This window comes from Salvia hispanica, chromosome 5 (assembly GCF_023119035.1).
Source record: "Salvia hispanica cultivar TCC Black 2014 chromosome 5, UniMelb_Shisp_WGS_1.0, whole genome shotgun sequence".
NCBI classification, from domain to species: Eukaryota; Viridiplantae; Streptophyta; class Magnoliopsida; order Lamiales; family Lamiaceae; genus Salvia; species Salvia hispanica.
Window position 1 is genome coordinate 13,536,801 of NC_062969.1, and position 23,766 is coordinate 13,560,566.

Here is a 23,766-nt window from a genome sequence, read left to right on the forward strand (position 1 = left end):
ACGGTATGCTGTCTAGTGCCGCCAAAGCCTCCCATTTCCTGTTTTCCCCTTTTCGAAGGGTGACACCGACCTTCTGTGGTTTGAGTGTTCTCGGGGCCATCAGTAGTGGGTACCTAAAAAGAGAAATGTTAGTGACTCCCCCAAACTTTAGGACATACAAGTAATCTAGCTAGAAATTAGAAAGATAGACTCGATTTCTAAAATCTATAAACGCAACATAGCAATTTTCGGGAGATAGACTCAATCCCTATGCCTATTGTTCACCAAAATCCTTGAAGGGAGATAGACTCAATCCCGGAACTTACATAGATCAAAAAAATTCAACAATAAAATCCTCACATCGAAAGAATATCAACCCTATTCATGCCCAAATTCAAACTCAACTCAAACAAGCTAATGTAACCTCTCAAGTCAACAATGCATACTCAAAGACTTCACCACAAGCAAAATTCATACCAAAACCCCTACAATTTCACAAATTAAGCACAAGACTATCACCAATTCAACTTGTAGAGGCTACAAACTTCATACCCATCACACATTGCACATCATATCCATGGGTAGAGAGGGTTAGAGGTGAAGAACATACCTTTGTTGCTTGTGGTGAGAGAAAAATCGAAAAGTAGGGCCCTTTCCCAAGTGTGTTGGTACAACTCCTCTAAATACACAAAATAATCGGACCAAAACACTCTAGCAAGAAGGAATTGAAGCTAGGGGGTGTAATATGTGGTGGATGAGTGAGATGTTGAGTGAAATTGTGTGTGAGAGGGAGAGAAATTGGGGGGGAAAAGGGAGGCGGGTGGAGGGGGCGGGTGAGGAAAGTAGAAATCGGACATACCTTTTTATACATAGGTTTCGCAGCGTCGGACCCGGCCGGGTGGAATTTCTCAACTTATAAACCACCCGGTCGGGTGAAAGAAAATTAATACTCACTGGAATCCCGACGCTGTTCGGTCGTGACCCGGCCGGGTGGAATTGTTGAACAGAAAATTCACTCGGCCGGGTGGTCGTGATACAGTCCCCTCTGGAATTTTTCTTTGCAAAGTATATGACCCGGCCGGGTACATTTGTTGTGGTAAAACCACCCGGCCGGGTGACTTGTTCTGGGCAGATTTTTGTTCTCCATCCGAATTTTCACTCCCTTTTTACCAGTGTTTCCAACTTATTTCTGCAAAATGTCAGTTCCCCCGCAAAAACCAAATCCACATCCGATGAGATACTTGAGAAAGGGAACAAAACAAAAAAAACTAAAGATACGAAAGCCACAAGAAGGAAAGAAAAACAAACACACCAAAAATCGAAAGACAAATCACACAAAAAGCAATAGAGTTACCTACTAGGGGTTGCCTCCCCTAAAGCGCTTTTGGTTAAAGTCGTTAGCTCGACATCTCCATAGTGTATCACTGTGCCTCCAAGGAGAGACGGAACACCTCTTCCTTTTGCTCCATAGAGTGGAACTTCTTCACATTCTGACCATTGGCCGTGAACACTCGCCCATCATCAGCTTCGAGCTCCAAAGCTCCATTCTTCATTACTGTCTTGACTTTGAAAGGGCCGGACCACCTTGACTTGAGCTTCCCGGGGAAGAGTTTTAGACGTGCATTGAACAGTAGCACCAAATCTCCGGGGAAAAACTCCCTCTTCTCTATCCTCTTGTCATGGTACGTCTTGAGGCGCTCCTTGTAGATTGCTGAGTTCTCAAATGCCTCATTCCTAAACTCATCGAGCAAGTTCAGATAAGCTTGCCTTTCCTTTCCGGCCTTATAGTAGTCAGCATTCAACTGCTTCACCGCCCAATATGATTTGTGCTCAAGCTCCACTGGAAGATGACACGATTTTCCAAACACCAACTGGTAAGGTGACATGCCGATCGGCGTTTTATAAGCCGTCCTATATGCCCAAAGTGCATCATCGAGCTTCAAAGCCCAATCCTTCCTATTGGCATTCACCGTCTTCTCCAAGATGCCTTTGATTTCTCGATTGGCCAATTCAGTTTGACCATTGGCTTGGGGATGATAAGGAGAAGTGATTCGAAGCTTGACACCATATTTGCTCAACACAACCTCCAGCCACTTGTTTTTGAAATGAGACCCCCCATCACTTATTAAGGCTCTCGGTGCCCCGAACCTCGTGAAAATGTTCTTCTTCACAAAGTTTATCACCACCTTAGAGGAATTGACCGGAGCAGGAATTGCCTCTACCCAACGGGAGACATAGTCAATCGCCAAAAGGATGTATTGTTGACCGGAGGATGGCGGGAAGGGACCCATGAAGTCGATCCCCCATACATCGAAAAGCTCTATCTCCATAATAGTAGTCATCGGCATTTCCTTCTTCTTAGAGATACCCCCCGTCCTCTGGCATTCATTGCAGTGGAGAACAAACTTCTGACAGTCTCCATAAATGCTTGGCCAATAAAATCCGCACTGGAGCACCTTCATCGCTGTTCGATTTGCTCCAAAATGACCTCCGGTGGGGCTTGAATGGCAATTTCTTATCACAGCTTCCCATTGTTCATCGGGGGTACACCTTCGAATGACCATATCTGCACATCTTCTGAATAGGAGCGGCTCATCCCAAAAATAGAATTTGACATCATGAAAGAACTTCCTCGTTTGATACTTGTTGAGGCCTTCCGGGACCACCTTGGCTACTAGGAAATTCACAATGTCCGCGTACCATGGCGATGAACCTTGAGCATAGAAGAGGTGTTCATCGGGGAACTCCTCGTTTATCGGCCTCTTCAAATTCTCTCCTTCAAAACAGTGCTCCAATCTCGACAAATGATCGGCTACTACGTTCTCACATCCCTTCCTGTCTCGAATCTCTAAATCAAATTCCTGTAGAAGTAAGACCCACCGTATCAGTCTCGGCTTGGCATCCACCTTGGCGAAAAGATGGCGGATGGCGGCATGATCGGTGAACACAATAGTCCTCGCCCCAATGAGATAGGGACGGAATTTATCGAACGAATATACCACCGCCAACATTTCTTTCTCGGTAGTAGTGTAATTTGCCTGCGCCGCATCCAGTGTCCGACTTGCATAGTAGATCACCCTGAAAATCTTGTCTCTTTTCTGGCCCAAAGCAGATCCCACGGCCACATCACTAGCATCGCACATGATCTCGAACGGCTGTGACCAATCCGGTGAGATGAGCACGGGTGCGCTCACAAGCGCCTTCTTCAATGTCTCGAAGGCCTGCAAACATTCAAGAGAAAACTCAAACTTGACATCCTTAGCAAGTAAATGACATAAAGGCCTAGCAATTTTAGAAAAGTCCTTAATAAACCGCCTATAGAACCCGGCGTGACCAAGGAAACTCCTCACGGCCTTCTCGTTGGATGGTGGTGGCAACTGCTCAATCGCCACTATCTTAGCTCTGTCCACCTCAAGTCCTCCTGCAGATATTTTGTGCCCGAGCACAATGCCATCTTTCACCATAAAATGGCACTTCTCCCAGTTGAGCACCAAGTGTGTCTCTTCACATCTCTGTAACACACGAGTTAGATTCCGTAAACAATTATCAAAGGAGCTACCAAATACGGAGAAGTCATCCATGAAGACTTCCATTATTTCTTCCACCATGTCGTGAAAGATGGACATCATACACCTTTGAAAGGTAGCTGGGGCATTGCAAAGGCCAAATGACATCCTCCTGAAAGCATACACACCATAAGGACAAATAAAAGCAGATTTATATTGATCCTCGGGGGCAATTAAGATCTGATTATATCCGGAGTAGCCATCTAAAAAGCAATAGTACTCATACCCCGCCAACCTATCTAGCATCTGGTCAATAAATGGGAGGGGGAAATGGTCTTTTCTAGTCGCGGCGTTAAGGGCTCTATAATCTATACACACTCTCCACCCGGTTACCAACCTAGTGGCTATCATCTCATCGTCTCCCCCTTTTACTACTGTCATCCCACCCTTCTTAGCTACCACTTGGGTGGGACTTACCCAATCACTATCCGAGATAGCATAAACAATCCCGACATCCAACCACTTAAGCACTTCCTTCCTCACCACATCTTGCATTATCGGGTTAAGTCTCCTTTGGTTTTGAGCTTTGGGTTTAGACCCCTCTTCTACAAGAATCCTATGCATGCAAACCGTAGGACTTATCCCCTTGAGGTCCGAGATGGACCACCCAATTGCACCCCTATGCTTCCTAAGCACTCTAAGCAATTTATCAAGCTCATTAGTAGTGAGTGAAGATGATACAATTACCGGGTAAGTAGCATTCTCCCCGAGAAATGCGTACTTAAGGTGTGACGGCAACGGCTTCAACTCCTCTTTCTTTTCCTCCTTCTTCTCCTCTTCATTTGGATCCTTCAATGGTAAGAATTTCTGTCGAAACCTAGGGATCTCCTCTGCTGAATTGAGAACACCTACAAAGTTTAACAAATCAGTATTAGGCTCATTAATATCATTATAGTAAGGAGAGAAGATAGATTGCGATAAGCATCGCTCCAATTGGTCTTGTGGTGAGATGGCTTGAGCCACCTCCTTTACACAATCATCGACCACTTTAACCATGTTGCAGTGCTCCACTCTCCTTGCATCTTCATCATCATGCCTCTGCATTGCATTGTAGATAGAAAATGTGACGCTCTCATCATTAAGTCGGAGTGTGAGCTCTCCCTTCTGCACATCGATCATTGCCTTCCCTGTAGCTAGAAAAGGTCTTCCCAGTATAAGAGGAACATCCCGGTCTTCCTCCATGTCAAGCACCACAAAATCCACAGGGAAGATGAAGTCATTGACTTTGACGAGTATATCTTCAACAATCCCCCTTGGATACGACACAGATCGGTCGGCCATCTGGAGTGTGATGGTGGTGGGCCTCAGTGTCCCAATCTTCAGCTTCTTAAAGAACGAGAACGGCATAAGATTAATGCTCGCTCCCAAGTCACACAGTGCCTTGCCCACTTGGCTATCCCCCACTATGCATGATATAGTGAAGCTTCCAGGATCTTTCATCTTAGCGGGCAGTTTCTTCTGGATAATGGCACTACAGCTTTCCGTCAAGTTGACGGTCTCGTGCTCCACCCATCTCCTCTTCTTGGAGATAACATCTTTCAGAAATTTGGCATAGCTAGGCATTTGCTGCAACGCCTCTACCAACGGAATGTTGATGTGTACCTTTCTGAAAATGTCAAGAAATTTAGAAAACTGATCATCTAGCTTCTTCTTCTGCACCCGCTGTGGGAATGGAATTTTAACTTCAACTGGAGGTGCAGGTATCACGATGTTTGCCTTGGGAGGCGGTGCTTCCTCCACTGGCTCTTCCTCTTCTTCCACTACATCTTCTATAACCACCTCTTCTTGTGAGATCTTCTCCTTCTCTGCAGGCATGGTTGGACCTTCATAGCTTTTGCCATTCCTCAGATTGATGGCTTTGCAATCCTTGCAGTCCTTGGGATTGACAATGGTGTGTGAGGGAAACTGGCCCGGTTGATGTTGAATACCCACAGCCTGTGAAATCTGGCTCATCTGAGTATCGATGCTCTTCATGTGAATGCCTAGGCTCTGCACATCTGTCTCTACTTGCTTCAGTCTCTTATCAGAATTAGCCATTATTTCCCCTGTCTGCTTCATAAACGTCATCAAGACATCTCCAAGCTCATTCTTCTTCGGCTCAATGATCTGTCCATTCGACACTTGAAACCCCGGAGGTGGCTGCAGGGCGTTGTGAGGATTCCCATAAGACAAATTGGGATGTGCCTTATTCCCAAAGCTGTTGAAGTTACCACTCCCTTGATGGTGGCGGTAGTTGTTGTTGAAATTCCGATTGTTGCCTCCTTGGTGCACGTAATTCACCTCTTCACTTTCGAGCCCAGTTGGCTCTGTTTCCATACTGCTGAACTTACTAGTCAAGAAATCCAGCTGCTTGGCCATTATGTCCATCTTGTCAACATCCGATGCGGATGCCACCCTGTAGGTTTTGCTTCTCTCATTTTTCCACCCATCATCGTTGGAGGCCACCCTCTCAATCACCTCTAATGCCTCGTTTTCTCCCAGCCAAAGTAGTGACCCCCCTGCGCTCATATTCAACTCGCGTACTGCCTCCGGAGTGGCTCCTCTATGGAAGGTTACGATCTGTTGCCCCGGGCTTAACCCGTGGTTGGGGCATCTCTTCATCAAGTGTTTGAATCTCTTCCATGCCTCGTGAATATTCTCTTGAGGGTGCATTGCATAAGAGATGACTTCAGCTTGGCGCTTTAGTGCCTCGCTCGGGGGATAGTATTTATCCAAGAAAAGCTCAACCATTGCGTCCCAAGTTTCGACCGAGTTGGGATCCATGCTATCATACCAATCCCTGGCGTCATCCTTCAAAGAAAAAGGGAACAATCTGAGGCGAATCTGATCATCGGAGACCCCATTAGCCTTCACCGTGTTGCTGATTTGTATAAATTTGGTCAAGTGCTTGTTGGCATCTTCTGAACCTGTTCCACCAAATGCGTTTGCCTCTGCCCTGTTTATCAATCCCGGCTTTAACTCAAAGCTGTTGGCCGCAATCCCAGCATTATTGATTGGTGGATTGTTAACCCGTCTATATGCATACAGATTCTGCACGGGCTGGATTGGTGGTCTCGCGTTCTGCTCATCCAACTGCCTCTGCATGTTGGCCATCTGATCACGAAGTTGACGAATAACAGGATCCTCATTGTTGTTGTTCTCCGCGTCCGCCATTAGGATTGGAGATGGGCGTGGAGATGGACTAGGTGACGGAGTTCTCTGGACAGGGGAAGGTAGACGCCTATGATTGGGTGAAGATACCCGAATCCTCTGGTTTAACCTTCTCTGTGCGTTCCTCTTCCTGTTGGATGCTTCGATCTCAAGATCGATTGGCTCTAAAGGTGGACCTTTAGAACGCGTGTGCATACAACCTGCCCAAGGACACACAAGAATTAGAGAACTCAAAATTAAAAATAAAAATAAAGCAAATAAAATCTAGATTAGTAATCTCTATTATTATCACGATATTAAGCTATAATGACACAAAATTGTCCCCGGCAACGGCGCCAAAAACTTGACTTAACTTTATTTTACCCAAATAATACCTGCAAGTGTACAGGGCTATTGTAGCAAATAGCAAGCAAGAGTATATCGTATCCCACAGAGACAAATTCGTATCCACTTAACTACCACGAACCAATGTTGACTACTATCTAGAGAATCAGGAAATGTTTGGTTTTGTTCTAACACTATGAAAAGCATATAATGCAAACAAAATAGATAAATAAAAGTAATCAAACACAGAGTGAAAAGATAATATGGAGAAAATTGTAGAACTCAAGGATCCGATGCACAATTCCAAGCTCTTATCCAATCAATTTGTCTTACCTTTTGGTGTCTCTAGAGTTACTAAGTCGACCACATTTATAGATTAAACCCCCTCCCGAGGTGAGAAACCTGTAGATTAAGTGCTAGGATTGAAGTCCCCTTCTAATCCTGAACCCCTAACTCCCAAAAGCTCGATTAGGTCAAAGACCTCACTCAAAACCTCAACTCTCCCGAGTTTTATTGCATTAAGGTGTGAACTATTCCTATTTCCAGATTAATTATTTCATCTCCCGATTAATCTAATTAATCCTACACAATCAAGTGGTGATCAAGCAATTGAAAGGAATAAACCCAAGAATAATCAAATAACTACAAGAGCAAGGTAAGAATAAAATCAATTGGATAAAAACTATGAAATTAATGCATCTTCACCAAGAATTCTACATGTAATGTTTAGCTACTCATATTCATGGAAGAAAACAAGTCTAAACTAAGGAAAACAATAGAAAACATGATACGGAGTACAATTGGCGGAGGAATTGAAGCTTGAATCTTCAATCTTCTTCCAAGAGTGCTTGAGAGAGATCGGTCGTGTCTTTCACAGCGGTCCAGAATGAGTAGAGTTGCCCTAGCTTTCCTTTCTTATTTCCCTCTTTCAGAAAATCGCGTTTTGGCTTGGAAAATCGCCAGAAATACGTACCCGGCCGGGTGGATTTATTGTACAGGAAAATCACCCGGCCGGGTGGGATTCTTTTGGCACTCTCTGGAATTACGCAGGCCAAAATGTTCCACCCGGCCGGGTAGAATTGTTGTACTGTAAAATCACCCGGCCGGGTGGGGCTTCACTCGAACTCTCTGTATTCTCCGCGGCTTCTCAATGCCACCCGGTCGGGTGGCTTTTCTGCCCAATATCTCACCCGGCCGGGTGAGACTCTGTTTCACTTCCTTTTTGCCTATTTTGCCTAAAACACTCAACAAACACGTGAACTCCGAAACAAATAGTAATTGGCTGGAAATAACCATTTTGAGCACAAAAACTCAACAATTAAGCATATCAACATACCAATCATGACACTAAAATACGAGTTTGTCAGGGAAGCTAACTGTAGCGTCTACTAAGTGGATCTAATAGAACTCTCTCACAGTTATGAAGCAAGTTATATTAAATCATACACAATTGTGTCACTCAATCATGAAGCATCAGGATTACTTAGGGAATGATACACTTTTTATTAGCACTAAATAAACCTGCAAGTATACAGAGTATATATAGTATAGCTAAAGGTTAGTACCTGATATCGAACACGGGGAAGACGAACACAAAGTGTCTATCCTCTACTAAGACTCAAATACTATCTGGAAAAACGATTGGGTTTTGAAAACTTTTGAAAAACTAAAAACAATAGAAAGCATAGATCAACTAAAAGCAGAATAAAACACGGAGAAAGACGATAGAGATAAGGGAATCCCAGGGATGTGTGTTCACAGTTATGGTTATACAAAATTCCAACTACAATACCCTAGCACAGTTTATACTTTGAAAGGACGAGTCACCTAGCTTATGCTCATGCGATACAAATGTTGATTACAAGATTAGGGTTGTCAATCCTAACACGTAACTCCAAAAAGCTCCTAAGACCCTTGAAAAGTCCTCACTCTCAATTAACAGTGTCGTTTTAAGGGAAGCTAACTGTAGTGTCTACTAAGTGAATCTAACTCGCTAGAACTCTGTCACAGTTATGAAGCAAGTTATATTAAATCATACACAATTGTGTCACTCAATCATGCAACATCAAAACTACTTAGGGAAGAAACAAAGTAAAAACAAAACGGATATTAAATAGAAAAAGGAATTTGTATAACCAAAGTCGTTACTAACACATCCCTAGAATCCTATGAGTTTAGTTACACATAATTGAATAAGCTAAAAACATAGATTGAAGGGAAGACAATTTGAACATAAAACTAAAGCAAATAAAACCAGTGGGTTGAATCCTTGTCGTTCTTGATGTTCTTGAAATCCTTCTCCAACTCCTTGCACTAATGAAGTACTCTAGGTCTTGATCTCTATGAAGTATTTTGCAAGTAGAAGTTCTCTCTTTTTGATGAAGCTTGAGGTCTTATTTATAGGGGAAAGCCATGCCTTGTTGTAGAAGGAAAAAAATCTCCAAAATATGGTAAAACCTGGGGCAAATCTAGGGCTTCTCAGATTCGCCGCCTTTCTCCGGAGGGCCGCCGCACCTTGGCCGGCCAAGTCGCTGCGTTGGAGTCCAGAGAGTCTGCTCCCTCGGCGGCGGACTGCCCCACATCTTCGGCGGTCGCCGGATAAGACTTCTCTTCCAAGCACATTTTTCCGAGGTGGACCGCTGCATTGATCTGCCCGCCGGGCGCCGGCGGGCGCCGCACACATCCGCGGCGGTCGCGTCGCCGTCCTAACTCCAGATTCCCAAACTTGGCGTTTTGGCTCCCTTTTTCGGCTCATTTATGCACATTTCTCACAAAACACGTCAAAATACCAAAATAGACAAAATATGCAAATAATGGACGTGTAGCACTTTGACATCAAAAACAGACCAAATAATGGCCTTAAAACAGGTGCAAAATCCGAGCGTATCAGGGAAGAAATAAAGTAAAAACAAAACGGATATTAAATAGAAAAATGAATTGTATAACCAAAGTCGTTACTAACACATCCTTAGAATCCTATGAGTTTAGTTACACATAATGAAATAAGCTAAACACATAGATTGAAGGGAAAACAATTTGAACATAAAACTAAAGCAAATAAAACCCGTAGGTTGAATCCTTATTGTTCTTGAAATCCTTCTTCAACTCCTTGCACAATTGAAGTACTCTAGCTTTTAATCTCTGTGAATTATTTTGCAAAAAGAAGCTCTCTAATTTGATGAAGCTTGAGGTCTTATTTATAAGGGAAAACCAATCCTCATTGTAGAAGAAAAAGATCTTCAAAATATGGTAAATCTTGGAGCAGATCTAGGGCAATTCGGATTCACCGCCTTTCTTAGGCGGGCCGCCGCACTTTGGCCGGCGGTCGCCGCGTTGGAGTCCAGAGTCTCTGTTCCTCCGGCGGCGGACCGCCGCACGACTTCCGACGGTCGCCGGGCGAGACTCTCTTCCAAGTGTAATTTTCCGAGGCGGACCGCTGCACTGCTTTGCCGGTCGCCGTCCCGACTCCAGATTTCCAGACTTTGCGTTTTGACTCCCTTTTTTGGCTCAATTATGCAAATTCTCACAAAACACGTCAAAATACCAAAATAGATGAAAATACGCAAATAATGGATGTGTACAGTGACTTTGACATAAAAAATGGACCAAATAATGGCCTTAAAATAGTGCAAAATCCGAGCGTATCACTCTTGCCGCTTATACTTAGTAATATTCGTTGCATTAGTTTAGTGGTAAAATTATAAATCTTGTTAAAAGGAGGGACACGTGCTTGCGACACACGTGCAAAAACCCGATCTTCAAATGGCGCCTTTGTCGGGGACTATGTTGTTATCTACTTGATTTTGTTTCTATGACACCGTAAATAGCTTTCGACTTTCTTCAATTTCCTGTTTTTGATCGTTTTCTTTTGTCTAGGCATGACTTCTTATCTAAGGTGTTTCCAACTTTCCAAGGTTGAAAAAAACTAAGGCTGAAGTGAAGAAGGAAAGCTCTCCAGTTACATGTGGCTGAAAGAATGCCTATGGGGCCACGGAGTTTCCTCATTCTTTCCATTTTATGTCTATTGGTTGCATTTATATAGTCCTAGGATACTTTAGAAGCTCATTTTGTAAATTCTTTTAGTCGAGTTTTAATTCTTGTGAATATTTTTCTAAGAAAATCCAAAAACATTTTAAAAATCAGAAAATTACAAAAAGATTTTATGTTCCTAAAGAAAAAAAAATCTGAAAAAAATTTGGATCAGTTTGCTAAGTACTCTTCGGGAATCTGCTGGGTCAGGTAGATAGGACGGAATTTGAAAATTTTTGGACTGAACCAATATACTCCCAAGAATACTTGAGCAAAATTTGTACATAATGTGGATAGGACGGAATTTGAGCGACTACTTGATATCTTATACACTTTTGAGTGAGGTGAATAAACACACATATATACATCCGAGTGAAGCATGAATCCAAGGTGATATACGAGTTAGTAGTAAAAGTGCATTCGACATCTTAACTTGATGGAATTTGTATTGTGATATGCTCCTTTATTCTGTATTCTTTGAGACGATGATGATGTCTAAAATCCCTTTAAATTCAAGTCTTCTTTTAGTTCTTTTTTCTTCATTGCTCGAGGACTAGCAATTATGTATGTTTGGGGGAGTTGACATACTTGGATTTTACATGGTTTTAGAGGATGGTTTTGTATGAATTTGAGCATATTTCGTCATTATTAGGCGTGTTTATATCAACTTCTCTATTATGTTGGTATGTTGACCATTTTGTTAAGAATGTGTAGATAAAAGGTACAATATATGTGGATGTGCAGCAGCCTTGGTTTGAGACAATATTTACTAGATATTTTGAAGGCTAATCAGCCCCTAATGCATATCAATCTCTTCGTCTTCGAAATATCTTCGCGTGGGTATCTCGCACGCCTCAATCGGAGTTCGGTAGAAGAAGTTATGGCCGTTATACGAAAACTGCGCTGTCCAGAAAATCTCACCCGACCGGGTGAATTATTACCCTATAATTCCACCAGGCCGGGTGGCGTAATTAAGCCTGCAGGACTCCAGAGAGTACCGAAGAATTCCCACCCGGTCGGGTGAATTTCCAGTGGATTAGTTCCACCCGGCCGGGTCCGTCATTTTGGCGTTTTTTAGAGCTGAAACGCAATTTTTTGAAGAGGAGAGAAGAAGGAAGAATTAGGTCAATTCTAGGCATTCTCCACAAGCGACAAAACACATCTCTCTCTTTGTGAAGGACTCTTGGAAGAAGATTGGAGATTCAAGCTTCAATTCTTCCGCCAATTGCAATTCGGATCATGATTTCCACTGTTTTTCCTTGTTTCTATTTGTTTTCTACCATGAACATGAGTAGCTAAACTTCTTTTATGTAGAATTCTTGGTGAAGATGCATTGATTCATAGTTTTAATCCAATTGACTTTGTTTTTATCTAGCTCTTGTAATTGTTTGGTTTATTCCTGCGCTTTTTCCTGTCAATTGCTTGATCACCAATTGGTAGTGTAGGGTTTCTTAGAGTAATCGGGAGGTGAAATAATTAGTCTGAAAATAGGAATAATTCACACCTTAATTCAATAAAACTCGGGAGAGTTGAGATTCTGAGTGGGGTCATTAATCTAATCGATCTGTTGGGAGTTAAGTCTAAGAATTAGAAGGGGACTTCAATTGTTACACTTAATCTGCGGATTTCTCACCTTGGGAAAGGGTTAAATTCATATATGTGATTGATTCAACAATTCTGGAGACTTTAAATGGTAATTTAATGTCAATTGGGTTAGGCTATGAGTTGTGCATCGGATCCTTGAATTCTGCATATTTCTTCATCTTTGTCTGCATCTTGCTTCTTTGTTCTCTTGTTTAAGTGCTTTTCTTTTTAATCTTTGATTTATATGCTTTTAGTAGTGTTAGTTTCAAACCAAAAATTTGGATCGTCTAGATAGTAGTTGAAATTGGTTCGTGGTACTTAGGTTTACACTTAATTGTCTCTGTGGGATACGATATACTCTTGCTTATTCACTACAATAACCCTGTACACTTGCAGGTAATATTTGGGTAAAATAAAGTTGAGTCAAGAGTACAAGGGAACGACGAGGAATTCCAATGATGAAGCTCCCAATTTAGGAAATAAGGCGACTATCTGACCCAGCAGAATGGCAAGGCAAAACAGGGGAAACAGGGGACTCCGCCTAGCAGGGGGTGGCCAAACCTGCTCTCCAAACTCCAGAATTGCTGATGTTGTTGCCACGGCGCGTCGGCTACACAGATCGTCGTGGTCTCAGCGGCAAAACGTTCACTACAGCTAGTCACCCGCAAGGGAGCTCGACGTCGTATCGTCCTCACACACCGTTTGAGCACCGTTGGAGATGCTCTTATAACTACTACTCTGATTAATTCAAATTAAAGTTAAGATTATAGTTTAAAATTGGGCATGTTCATTAGAAGTGAACCTTTTGAATCTACGAACTTCAGTTTGATAGTTTTTGGTCCATATAATTAAAGGCAAGCAAAATATATGAAATCCGAAAATCTAATCTGAACTCGCGGGAATTTATAATTTGGTTTGAATTTTTGAGATTTTCAGTTCGGATAAAGAAGCATTTTTAAAATTTTTGATGTTCAGTTGGGATATTTTAAAATTTGAAATCCAAAATATCTAATATCTATATAAACCTAATGAGTAATGACCATGCATAAAACATCTATATTGAAAATTTCTAACGATATTTGGCATTAGATTTTCGATTTTGGCATTGAATTTTTAAAAACTCCCACGTCTCAACACACCATGTTCAACATATCTATTTAGTAGATCAAAGTTCATTTTTAGAGACTGCAAAAAGTAAATGCAATTTGTTGCCATATTTAAAACACAATTACACAATAAAAAAGATTTAGCAAATACATTACAATGAAAATGAGAATTGTAACTTTGGTAGTAAACGTCAATCATTGCTAATTCTTCACCAAGCAAGCTCGATTAGACTAATTCACTCATTGATGGATAAAAAATTGGAATTTGTAGAATCATAGCATAATCTTTTGAACAATAAATCATGTGCAACAAATGTATAAGAGTAGAAATAAATACATACTAGTAGTAAAATAAAAGCAATAATAGCCGTAATTAAAACAAAACTGAAATTCATCTCAAAATCAAAATGAATACCTTTAAAAACTCTCAAAATAGTATACTCACTCCGATTGATTGACACTAATTCCTTTTTTCGTCCATCCAAAATTAATTGACAACCCTACCTCTCTCAGTCTCTCTTAAAATGTCCACCTTTCTTTTATAATTTGTCTCACTCAAGGTGTCCAATTTCTATATTTAAAAATGAATCACTCTCTCCTCATTTAACATATACAACTACATTTTTCTCTTTAATAATTTCAACTAATAGCTCATCCTAAAATCTCATGCCACCAAGAGTATAGACATCTTGAGTGAGGCGGATGAAGTACTACTTTTGGTAATGAATATACATCCAACTAACTTATTACACTCACATTTTATTTTAAAACTAATATATAAAAGTAGGACGTATATTCGACTAACTTTTTCAACTCACTTGCCACTATATTTTTTAAAACTAGAGCCGAGTCAAACGGACTCAACTAATCGAGGACGGAGGGAGTATTACAATAAACAAGGGGTATATACAAGAAAAATTTATCAAATGCTAGTAGTTCCCACCTTTTTTATCCGACGTTTCTGGCACGAGAAAAGGTTATTGTGATATTGTACTTGCATGGAAAAATATTATCGCACTTTGATTCAGAGTGAAGAGTGAAAAAAGACTATTTATGAAAAAAATTATGTTGCTCGGGAAACATTATCCACCCAATAAAACTTGTTGCGAAAATATGTCTTTGGATGTGCCTTGTGAAATCTGACATGACTATTTTAAACTACTACATTCATAATTCATCCAACGTTGAAATGAGATATTAGAAAAATATATACCTTAATTAGTCACAACATACTTAACCTATAAATAATGGCAGTGGGATTAACAATTTGTCATCGATCGATGCTCATTAATTCAAATGAAATCTGAAAAAAGTAGTAAAACAAAATTCTAGTATAATAAAAGTAGAAGAAAAGAGCACGTCTTCAACTCCCTCCTACTAATTATCTTCCAATTCCCTACCCTTGCTCTTCCTGCATTAGTATTAAATCACAAGAAAACAAAAATTATTAGTATTAATTAAATACATAGATTAGTTAGTTACTACCAAAACCATCTACATTTGTATGTTTAGAGAGAGAAATGACCTCACTCTCTGGGTGTTTTGCATTTATAGCATTCCGTCCTGCTAGCATAGTTGTGCATGGCGCATCCTAGTCTGCAAAAATTTTAAAAAATAAAAAAAAATTAGCAATATAATTCAATAAAATCTGAAATTGGGTAAAGATGAAAGATGTGTGTAATTAGCAATTACCGATTGCAAATCCAGTCGCCGGTTTTCCAGCCGGGAACGGCCTCGTAGGCATAGCCGCCGTAGGTGCAGTAGGTCTTGACAGCGCCGCAGCGGTAGCAGGTGCTTCGACTGGCGTAGTTGTGAGCGCCGCAGTTCATGGCGCCGCAATACCAGTCTCCGGCCATCACCTCCGTCCTCTGCGGCGCGGCATACGCCTCCACCTCAGCGGCCGTGGAGTACTTGGGGCAGCTGCACCGCTGGCACGCCTCCCGTTTCTTGAAGTTGATGTGCTGGCACGCCTGGCACATCCAGTCTCCTCCTTCTCTGCTCATTTTAGTAGAGTATGTGTTTGCTGTTGCTGGAATTGGAAGTAACTGATGTGGTGTGTGGGATTGTTTGAAGGTGGTGGTAAATCAGGAGAATGGATATCATGGCCTTTATATACTACTCCTAGTTGAGTGTGAGGCCCTTCAATTCAATTGTGGGACCCTAAAACTTGTGTTTTCTGTCGATTTGTCTCTTAACATGGGATTCCTATCTGACGACACATTTTTTTCCTATCCACAAACGTGCATTATAAAATCCTTCTACCTCAAGTCTTATAGTATGAGTGTCAAAAATAACCAACTCTAAATTTGATGGACTATTCCAATTATCGCTAATCAAATTTTAAATGCAATTTTGAAAGAAAATGTAATTCTGTCGGGGACGGATCTAGCATTAAGCTGGATGGGGCAAATGCCCCGGTTCATAATTCATTCTTAATATATATATAACCAACTATACAGATTTTTGTATTAATCTTCCACTAATAACCCTTCTTTAATTTTAAAAATTTCTCCATGTATATTTTTGCTCCTCTTGCTAAGAATTTCTAGATCCGTGTTATTCTGTTATTCTAGTATAATATGAAACACAATTTGTAACAGAGAGAAGAGTGGGGGTGTATGGTTAAAACTTATAAGTTGGAAAAAACAAGTGATGGATCAATAATGGCGCCTTTTGGGTGATTCGATATGCATTATTACAGAAAAAGAGTTGGAAATATTATTCGGTATTCTATGCCCATTTGCGGGGGTAGCTAGGCATTATGAGGGGTAGATGTTATTTGTGAGGTGCCGGTAGATGTTATTTGTGAGGTGCCTCCATATATTATTTCATTTTCACCCCCATATACTATATTTATATACATGAATTAATTGTCCCAGTCAAATCAAAGATATATGTCTGTGTGTATGATGTATAATGAGGGGATGGACTCGGATCACTATGCCAGTCTTCCACCAGTTAAAACATTTTTATCTTAATTTTCAGTATCTTATTATTCAGACAATTGTCACTTAGTCATACGATTCTTCTCTAATAAATAAGTTGGGGTCTGATCACCTGTATTCACATGTAAATTTTTATGTAATCAATAATATTTATGATGACAATATTGTTACATCATGGTGTATATTAGCAATTAATACGATAAAATGTAATGAAACTATTTTTTCAATGGTATTTTTAAGATGTTGGAAATACATATAGAGGTTTTATATGGTCCGGTCAATGTGGTTCAGGCTAGTGTAAAAAAATTGGAATCTATTCCTCATAATGCACATCCATTGTCAAATTCCAATACTCAATTGCACCCTTCTATATTCCTTCTATATTGAGTTACTCATCTTTTTTTTAAAAAAAAAATTGCTCACAAATCGTAATAATTCAATTAGTTTGGTAAAAAAAAGGCTTATTGGTTGGTAACATATTCTTACCACTAAACCAATCAGGCACATTTCATGTTTTTATAAACTCGATCCGGCTTGAATAATGATGTAGAACCACCTTCTTTGACCATTTTTGTTTGCATGCAATTTTCAACAATATTATAGTGCAATTTAATGATTATGTACATACCTTCTTTGACCATTTTTGTTTGGATGCAATTTTATAATGCATGCATGTGGTTACTCCTACTATGCATTTAACATGCTTGAGTTCATAGAGCAACTACAAAAAAGCTACAAAAAGAAAAAAAAGTAGATACTGCTATAAAACGGCCTCTCAAATTTTCCACTAATTAAGGAGGCCAAATTCCAGTTTAATTGTAAAGAATTTTTTAGTGCAATGCTAACATGAAAAAAAGTTACTACTATCTTTTTGCTTCAAAAATAGATAGGGTATATTCTGCAATGCTTTTGCCTGTCTGAAATAATTGACTGAAGGGCTATAATTTTATTCATATTTGTAAGATTCCTAGTTATTTTACACCTAAAAAGCTGACATTATTATGGGAGTGAGCGAATAAAATAGATCGAGAGGAATATATGACTCAATTATTAGATTAATCTATTGCTTTGGAGACCATTGTGTTACAACGAATCAGATAAATTTGACTTTTGGTAATTAATAGGCTAATTAGGATAAAATGTGAGTCCAGATGGATCAAATATTCTGTTTGCCTCTACTTTAATTTGTTGTGAGCATAATGCATTTTACAGTAATTCCACATACACAATTTCCATTTTCATTTTTTTAATTAAAACTACAATAAAATCTTTACTACTATTGGGACGTTTTTGCTTCCAAAAATGCACATTAGCTAAAGCTTATAAATATGCACGCCAAAGGTTTTTTACTTAAAAAATCGTTAGGTGAAGTATTGAAGTGATACTATATTTACTAAGTTAGATGTTGGTTACGTTCATATTTTTTATTCTTCATTTTGTCCTATTTGAACCGCCATTGAGCATGTGGTGAACCCCCTTCTCCTAGAAAAAAATAAAAAAACTTTAACAAAAAATAAATTCTTTAGATGAAGCCCCTGAATATTGAAATGAAGAAGGATCCAGGGACCAGGAATATCATAAATATATAGTTTGATATTTAGCCCGTCTATTAAAATATTACTCCGTATCCTTTTTTTTACCAAAAATGAACGTGGACGATAAAATATCTCATTTTATTTTTATTATTTTTAATAAGCTAGTAAATGTTTTTGTAATGTACCCCACAGCAGAAAGAGAGTACTCCATGTTTTATCCTTGAATGGCAATTGGCAATTTAACGAGCAATGGACCCAACGAGCTTTTTAATCAATATGATCCACGACATGACGAGATGAATGAATTTATCCGAAACAAAGGTTAGCAGGCAGGCACATGCGAACTGGGAAGGCGACACACATGCTGCTTCGTCTAATCTGCTCACAGGGTTGCATGATGGCCCGTTCGACCTCGATGAGGTGAACATTGATGACTGCGAAACGAGCTGCGGTTGAAAATGGGGCGGTTTTCAAGATCTTATTGTGGATGGTTCATGGTTGGAAGCCCTACATACTTTGAAGATTTGAAGTTATTTAATTTCCTTTTGAAAGTAGTACTAGTATATCTTTATTTTATTTTCAGTGGAGCCCCGGAAGGCTGACGTGGTATGACTTCACGTGATATGTTGACCACGGATTCGATAAGAGAGAATCACAGTTTCCATATTAAATATAAAAATAAATAATTCCTTATTCAATAGCTAGGACTAGTAGTTACTTACCCATTTATTCCCTCAGAAAAAGAAGAGGATATTGTTAATTCTCCAAAATAGTTACATGAAGGAATCCACATCCTAAAGACTGGGCGACGTGAAAAATAGCCACTGCTTTTTTATTCGTATATGATAGTGATTTTTTATATCATTCCAAATCATCGAGAGACGCAACTTATTGTTTTATAGAGAAATTATATTTATCATTTGAAATTGGTATTATAATTTAATTTCACGAATGAAGATTCTTGTTTTCCTTTTATAGAAATTATATTTATCATTTGCTTCCAATTAATTATGAATTCTTCGATCAGTCATGAGATTTGGTCTTAAATGTGTACGTGTATTTGAGAGAGAGAATGACGTAGATCATAAATTAGCTTTCTAAATAATACTCCCTCCGTCCCATAAAAGTTGAGACAAAACTTTTGGGCACGGATATTAAGAATTTATATTAAATAAATAGGAGAGATGAAAAAAGTAGAAAAAATAAGAGAGAGTAAAGTAAATGATGGAATAAAGTAAAAGTGATTAGATGTTTTGTCTTTAGTTAAAAAAGGAAATGCTTCAACTTTGTTGGGACGGACTAAAAAGAAATACGATTCAACTTTTATGGGACGGAGGGAGTAACAGCTAGCCCTTTCGACCATGAAGCCTTTTCCTAATTGGGGTGGAGGATAATAATTACTTTTAAAAAGTTAATTACAGTATATGTTAAACGGGGTACACGCTTTACATTAATTGGACCCAGCCCATACAGTATCCCCAGGATCTGAAATACTACTATTATTCAGTAAACTCCCCATAATGCTCTAAACCCTTCGTTTCACCCTCACAAATTCAACTATAAAATATTTCAAAATACCCACTTTCCATTGCAAATATGAGAAATTGTTACAAAAAGATAATAAAAAAAAAAGAAAATAAAATAAAATACTAGTATCATATTTAGAATTGAAGTACTGGTTTACTTTTAGTTGGAAAATTCAAAATTAAATTCACAACCAATCATATTATTAGGCGAGGCAATTCATAACCACACCAAAAAAAACAATTCACAACCACACCTGTAATTTTAGGGGTGGAATATTAAGATTAACTTTTGCAATATTTTTATGTAAACGGATGCATCAAAGTATACATTTTAACAATCCCATTATCTATAGTGATTGAATGGGGTGCTTGTGACTAGGTCAAATTTGAATTGAGCTAACACTTTATAGTATCATTTTTATACTTAGAAAAGTTGTCATACAAACACTGATTCAAATGATATTTTTATGATTACGAAATCGATGGTTGCATAAACGTTTTTAGAATCGAGTGGCATGATTCTTATCAAACATACAAAACACACCCCTCCTTTTGTCTTCAGACAAAGAGGAAATTAAATGGCAATATACAATGAAATTAGAAATAGAAACTCTGTTTCTGTCCTAAATCCATCTAAGTAAGAGTAAGATCAATCACAACAACCTAAGACACAAGAAGCAGAAACACTACACAACCCTCAGCAACCACAAGCAAAATGTTGACCAATTTCTTGTGCAGCATCAGCACAGGACGCTTGCCATAAGCAATCATAACAGGAAACTTGCATCTGCTATCCGAGGGGTCCTGGTCCGTGATCACGGCCAGGCCCGCGAAATCGCAATCCCACTCATTTTGATCCTTCAACTGATAGTACATGTTGAACGCGTACGACGCGTTCCCCTGCAGGCTCAGGTGATTGCACGACGAGCCGTAGCCCAGCGCCGTGCAATCAGACCGGCTGCAGGCGTAGTCCACATTCTTCGCCAAAGCCCACTCAACGTCCTTGGCGCGTGGGTCCAACACGCACCACCGCCTCGCCATGTAGGACACGCCCTGCACGGCCACAAGGCTCCTGTTCTGATGCGAGCCCGAGATATCGAGCTCGTATTTAGGCCTACCATCGAATTCCAATATCCCCCAGTGTCGCTCGAAGCTTCCTGGGTCGATGCTCTTGGCATCCTCGTCGATCAGGCTGAATAGATAAACATCTATTCTGCCTTTTCTCAGAGGTGTGCCCTGCCCACTCATCACGTGCTCGATTAGACCTTGATTGAATCTCTTAGCACTCTGTACATTTGCATGGACGTCACCATCAGTGGGCCATCCCACTTCACCAACTACAATCTTCATGCCAGGGTACCCTGCTCTGGTCAGCGACCAGAGCAGGGTATCCAGATTTGCGTCAAACACATTAGTGTAGACGCTGTTTCCGTCCCGGAGCGGCTTGTTGTAGCCGTCAAAGAAGGCGAAGTCGAGGGGGAAGTAGGAATTTCCGTAGAGGCTCAGGAACGGGTAGATGTTGACGACGAAGGGGGCGTCGTTGGAGTAGAGGTACTGGACGATCTGGACCGTCAGATCGCGTATCTCGGCGCGGAACTCGCCCGCGGACGGCACTGGGTTCGACTCGGGCGAGTTGTATACGTCGGCGTTGAACGGGACCGTGGCCTTGATCTTTGACCCGAGGCCGGCATTGTTGATAGCTTCCTGAATGTTCTTCAACGCTGGCAACGTCTGCTGCAAGTAGGTCCCGTTGTACGTCTTCAAAAACGGCTCGTTTCCAACGGCTACGTATCTACAGACGAGATTAATCAGTTTTTTTTCAGAAAATTATTTTCTTTTAGCAAATGAATTGAAAGTTAAAGGCCGCGACTCTACCACTAGGCCAACTCACACTCACACGTACTAATTAGTTTATTCTCGGATAAATGTATTGACTATATAATTAATTATGAAGAGCCTTACTTGATGTTGACTCCACCGGGGTAGGCGTAAGCAGTGACGTTGGCGTCGACCCACGAGGCGGCGATGGAGGGGTCGGAGCTGATCTCGGCCAGCATGTAGTTGGGGAGGGCGAGCATGACCTCGATGGAAGTGCCAGATAATGCATCCAAGATGGCCTCGTCGGCGTCGAACAGCTTCACCTTGTTGAAACCATTGTCTTTCAGCATATCAACCACGCTCCAAGGAGGCAATTGATGTGTTGCCATTGTGCCCCAATTCACTCCCACGCTATTGCTGCTGCTTGCTGCTGCTGCTGATGATTCTGACATCATTATAATCACGCACAACAAAACAGCCACATTTTCATGATAATTTAACTGTCTTCTCTCCATTTTGATTGAGGGGATATATTGTGCCTAAGAAAAAAGGGGGTTTAGTTATAGTAATGGTGTTTACTCTATTGTTTTTATGGTGTGAAAGAAATTAGATTGGAAACGGAGAGGTGAATAAACAGATTCGTTTCTTAATTCTGTTATTCAGTTATGCATGGGATTACGAGGAGACCCACTGTGAAAAGTGTGTGAATGGTGATGGGGTAGGTTGGAATTGAATTGAATTAAATTGAATAATGATGATAATAGATGTAAAGTTGAGCATGACGATGCCATGCAAAGATTTAATCTCTGATGCGTTAAGCCAATTGGATTCTACCAGATGGTAGGCCACAATTGAGTCAAGTCGGCCCACTCGCGAGCCTCTGTATTACTCCTCCGTCCACCAATAATTGTACCATAGTTGATCAGCTCACGTAGCCTTTGTAATGAAAAATTAATCGAAAAGTAAGTATTATCCTACTTTTATATTGAATTTATCATAAAATGTTAATAAATTGAGTTACTGAAATGTGTGACTCACTTGCTAAATATAATAAGTGAAAATGAAACATTTATTAGCAGAATTATTTGTTTATTTTTATCTATAACAATAACATATAGGGAAAACAAAAAAAATAAAATGAGCTAGCTAAAGCATCCTTAAATTTAGTAGGTCTAGTTAGAATCAAAATGGATATATAGGAGTATGCATTACTAATTTTATAAAGATTAACAATACCAATATTATCCAGCTAGTAAAACACAAAATATATTAGTACTATAAGTTTTGTAAGAGGTTGGTGTGATAACTTTGTTGCTGAAAAGAAGTGACTTTTGATTAAAAAGGATTATAAGAAGCATTATTTAATTAATTAGGCAATGCATATTAAATAGTGAAATAATGCTTTTAATGGATTTGAAGTTAGCCCTTCAAAAATGCATACTTTCCACCCCAAATCTACGTGTTCTCATCCCACTGCAAATCTTCCTTTCTTTCTTTTCATTTTGCTTTTCGTATTAATGTTTCAGCTTTTTCCAATTTTTCCTCACAAACTTTTTTCTCGTCGTCACAAAAGATATGGTGCTATTCCAGTTAAGATTAATGTATTCTTTTCACTTATCTCTTTAAAAGCATGTTTGATAGAGTGTTGACTCTATGGTTTACTTGGGGTTCAGCCATTCATACTCAACGATAAATTTTGTCACTAAAATCTTCTACTCACACACACTAAAATCATTTAGGTTGATAAATGGAGAATTGTTTTTTGTAGATAGTTATAGGGTTTAAGATATCTTAATTTGGCTAATTCTAGCAAGCTACAACTAATTATGTTCTTGGTCTTATCTGTTTAAGTTTAAAGTTCGGTTAAATTATTAGAGTTTAATCATAATTTTATTGGGCTTTAGGCTGACCAACCACTATCAATCTATGAATAAAGAATGATGAAATTGCATGTCCTAAGACAAATAAATAAATATAATAACAAAATAAAGTTAAGGAACAAAAGCTTAGTCATTTCGTATCATAGATATATAAAGCAAGAAAAATCATCAAAAGTTTAAAGTAGTCCTTTAGTGATTAAGTTTCAAAAGTGAAAGGATAAATATAATCCAACGACCATAAAATATAAATATGATTTAATGAAACACTATAAAATGTAACAATATTAGTACCTTATATTCCACTCAGCAGATAGTTTTGATTTG

At 39.6% G+C, this 23,766-nt stretch overlaps 3 protein-coding genes across 3 annotated transcripts; all 3 read right to left on the reverse strand.

Moving 5' to 3' along the window:
- Nucleotides 1-1,400: 1,400 nt before the first annotated feature.
- On the reverse strand, nt 1,401-6,890 carry LOC125189464. Its single transcript, XM_048086739.1, has 3 exons — nt 3,503-6,890; nt 2,502-3,400; nt 1,401-2,384 (listed from the first exon to the last, which is right to left on the reverse strand). The coding sequence occupies exons 1-3, from the start codon at nt 6,888-6,890 to the stop codon at nt 1,401-1,403; spliced, it is 5,271 nt and encodes a 1,756-aa protein (XP_047942696.1).
- Nucleotides 6,891-14,997: 8,107 nt separating this feature from the next.
- On the reverse strand, nt 14,998-15,798 carry LOC125186275 (zinc finger Ran-binding domain-containing protein 2-like). Its single transcript, XM_048082630.1, has 3 exons — nt 15,431-15,798; nt 15,264-15,334; nt 14,998-15,149 (listed from the first exon to the last, which is right to left on the reverse strand). Exons 1-2 carry the CDS (start codon nt 15,739-15,741, stop codon nt 15,265-15,267), a joined length of 381 nt encoding a protein of 126 aa, XP_047938587.1. The 5' UTR covers nt 15,742-15,798; the 3' UTR covers nt 14,998-15,149; nt 15,264.
- A 4,412-nt stretch (nt 15,799-20,210) lies between these two features.
- Nucleotides 20,211-22,189, reverse strand: LOC125187867 (glucan endo-1,3-beta-glucosidase 8-like). The gene is made up of 2 exons (XM_048084511.1): nt 21,707-22,189; nt 20,211-21,536 (listed from the first exon to the last, which is right to left on the reverse strand). Exons 1-2 carry the CDS (start codon nt 22,075-22,077, stop codon nt 20,408-20,410), a joined length of 1,500 nt encoding a protein of 499 aa, XP_047940468.1. The 5' UTR covers nt 22,078-22,189; the 3' UTR covers nt 20,211-20,407.
- Between the last annotated feature and the right edge of the window lie 1,577 nt (nt 22,190-23,766).

Excerpts from the sequence above, each read along its gene's own strand:
- LOC125189464 (XM_048086739.1), bottom strand. The coding sequence starts at position 6,890 with ATGCACACGCGTTCTAAAGGTCCACCTTTAGAGCCAATCGATCTTGAG. Across the intron at positions 3,401-3,502 it reads TTGTTTACGGAATCTAACTC|GAGGACTTGAGGTGGACAGA; the intron begins GTGTGTTACAGA and ends AAATATCTGCAG. Across the intron at positions 2,385-2,501 it reads CCGATGAACAATGGGAAGCT|TTTGTTCTCCACTGCAATGA; the intron begins GTGATAAGAAAT and ends GACTGTCAGAAG.
- LOC125186275 (XM_048082630.1), bottom strand. The coding sequence starts at position 15,741 with ATGAGCAGAGAAGGAGGAGACTGGATGTGCCAGGCGTGCCAGCACATC. Across the intron at positions 15,335-15,430 it reads GGCGACTGGATTTGCAATCG|ACTAGGATGCGCCATGCACA; the intron begins GTAATTGCTAAT and ends AAATTTTTGCAG.
- LOC125187867 (XM_048084511.1), bottom strand. The coding sequence starts at position 22,077 with ATGGAGAGAAGACAGTTAAATTATCATGAAAATGTGGCTGTTTTGTTG. Across the intron at positions 21,537-21,706 it reads CCCGGTGGAGTCAACATCAA|ATACGTAGCCGTTGGAAACG; the intron begins GTAAGGCTCTTC and ends TCTCGTCTGTAG.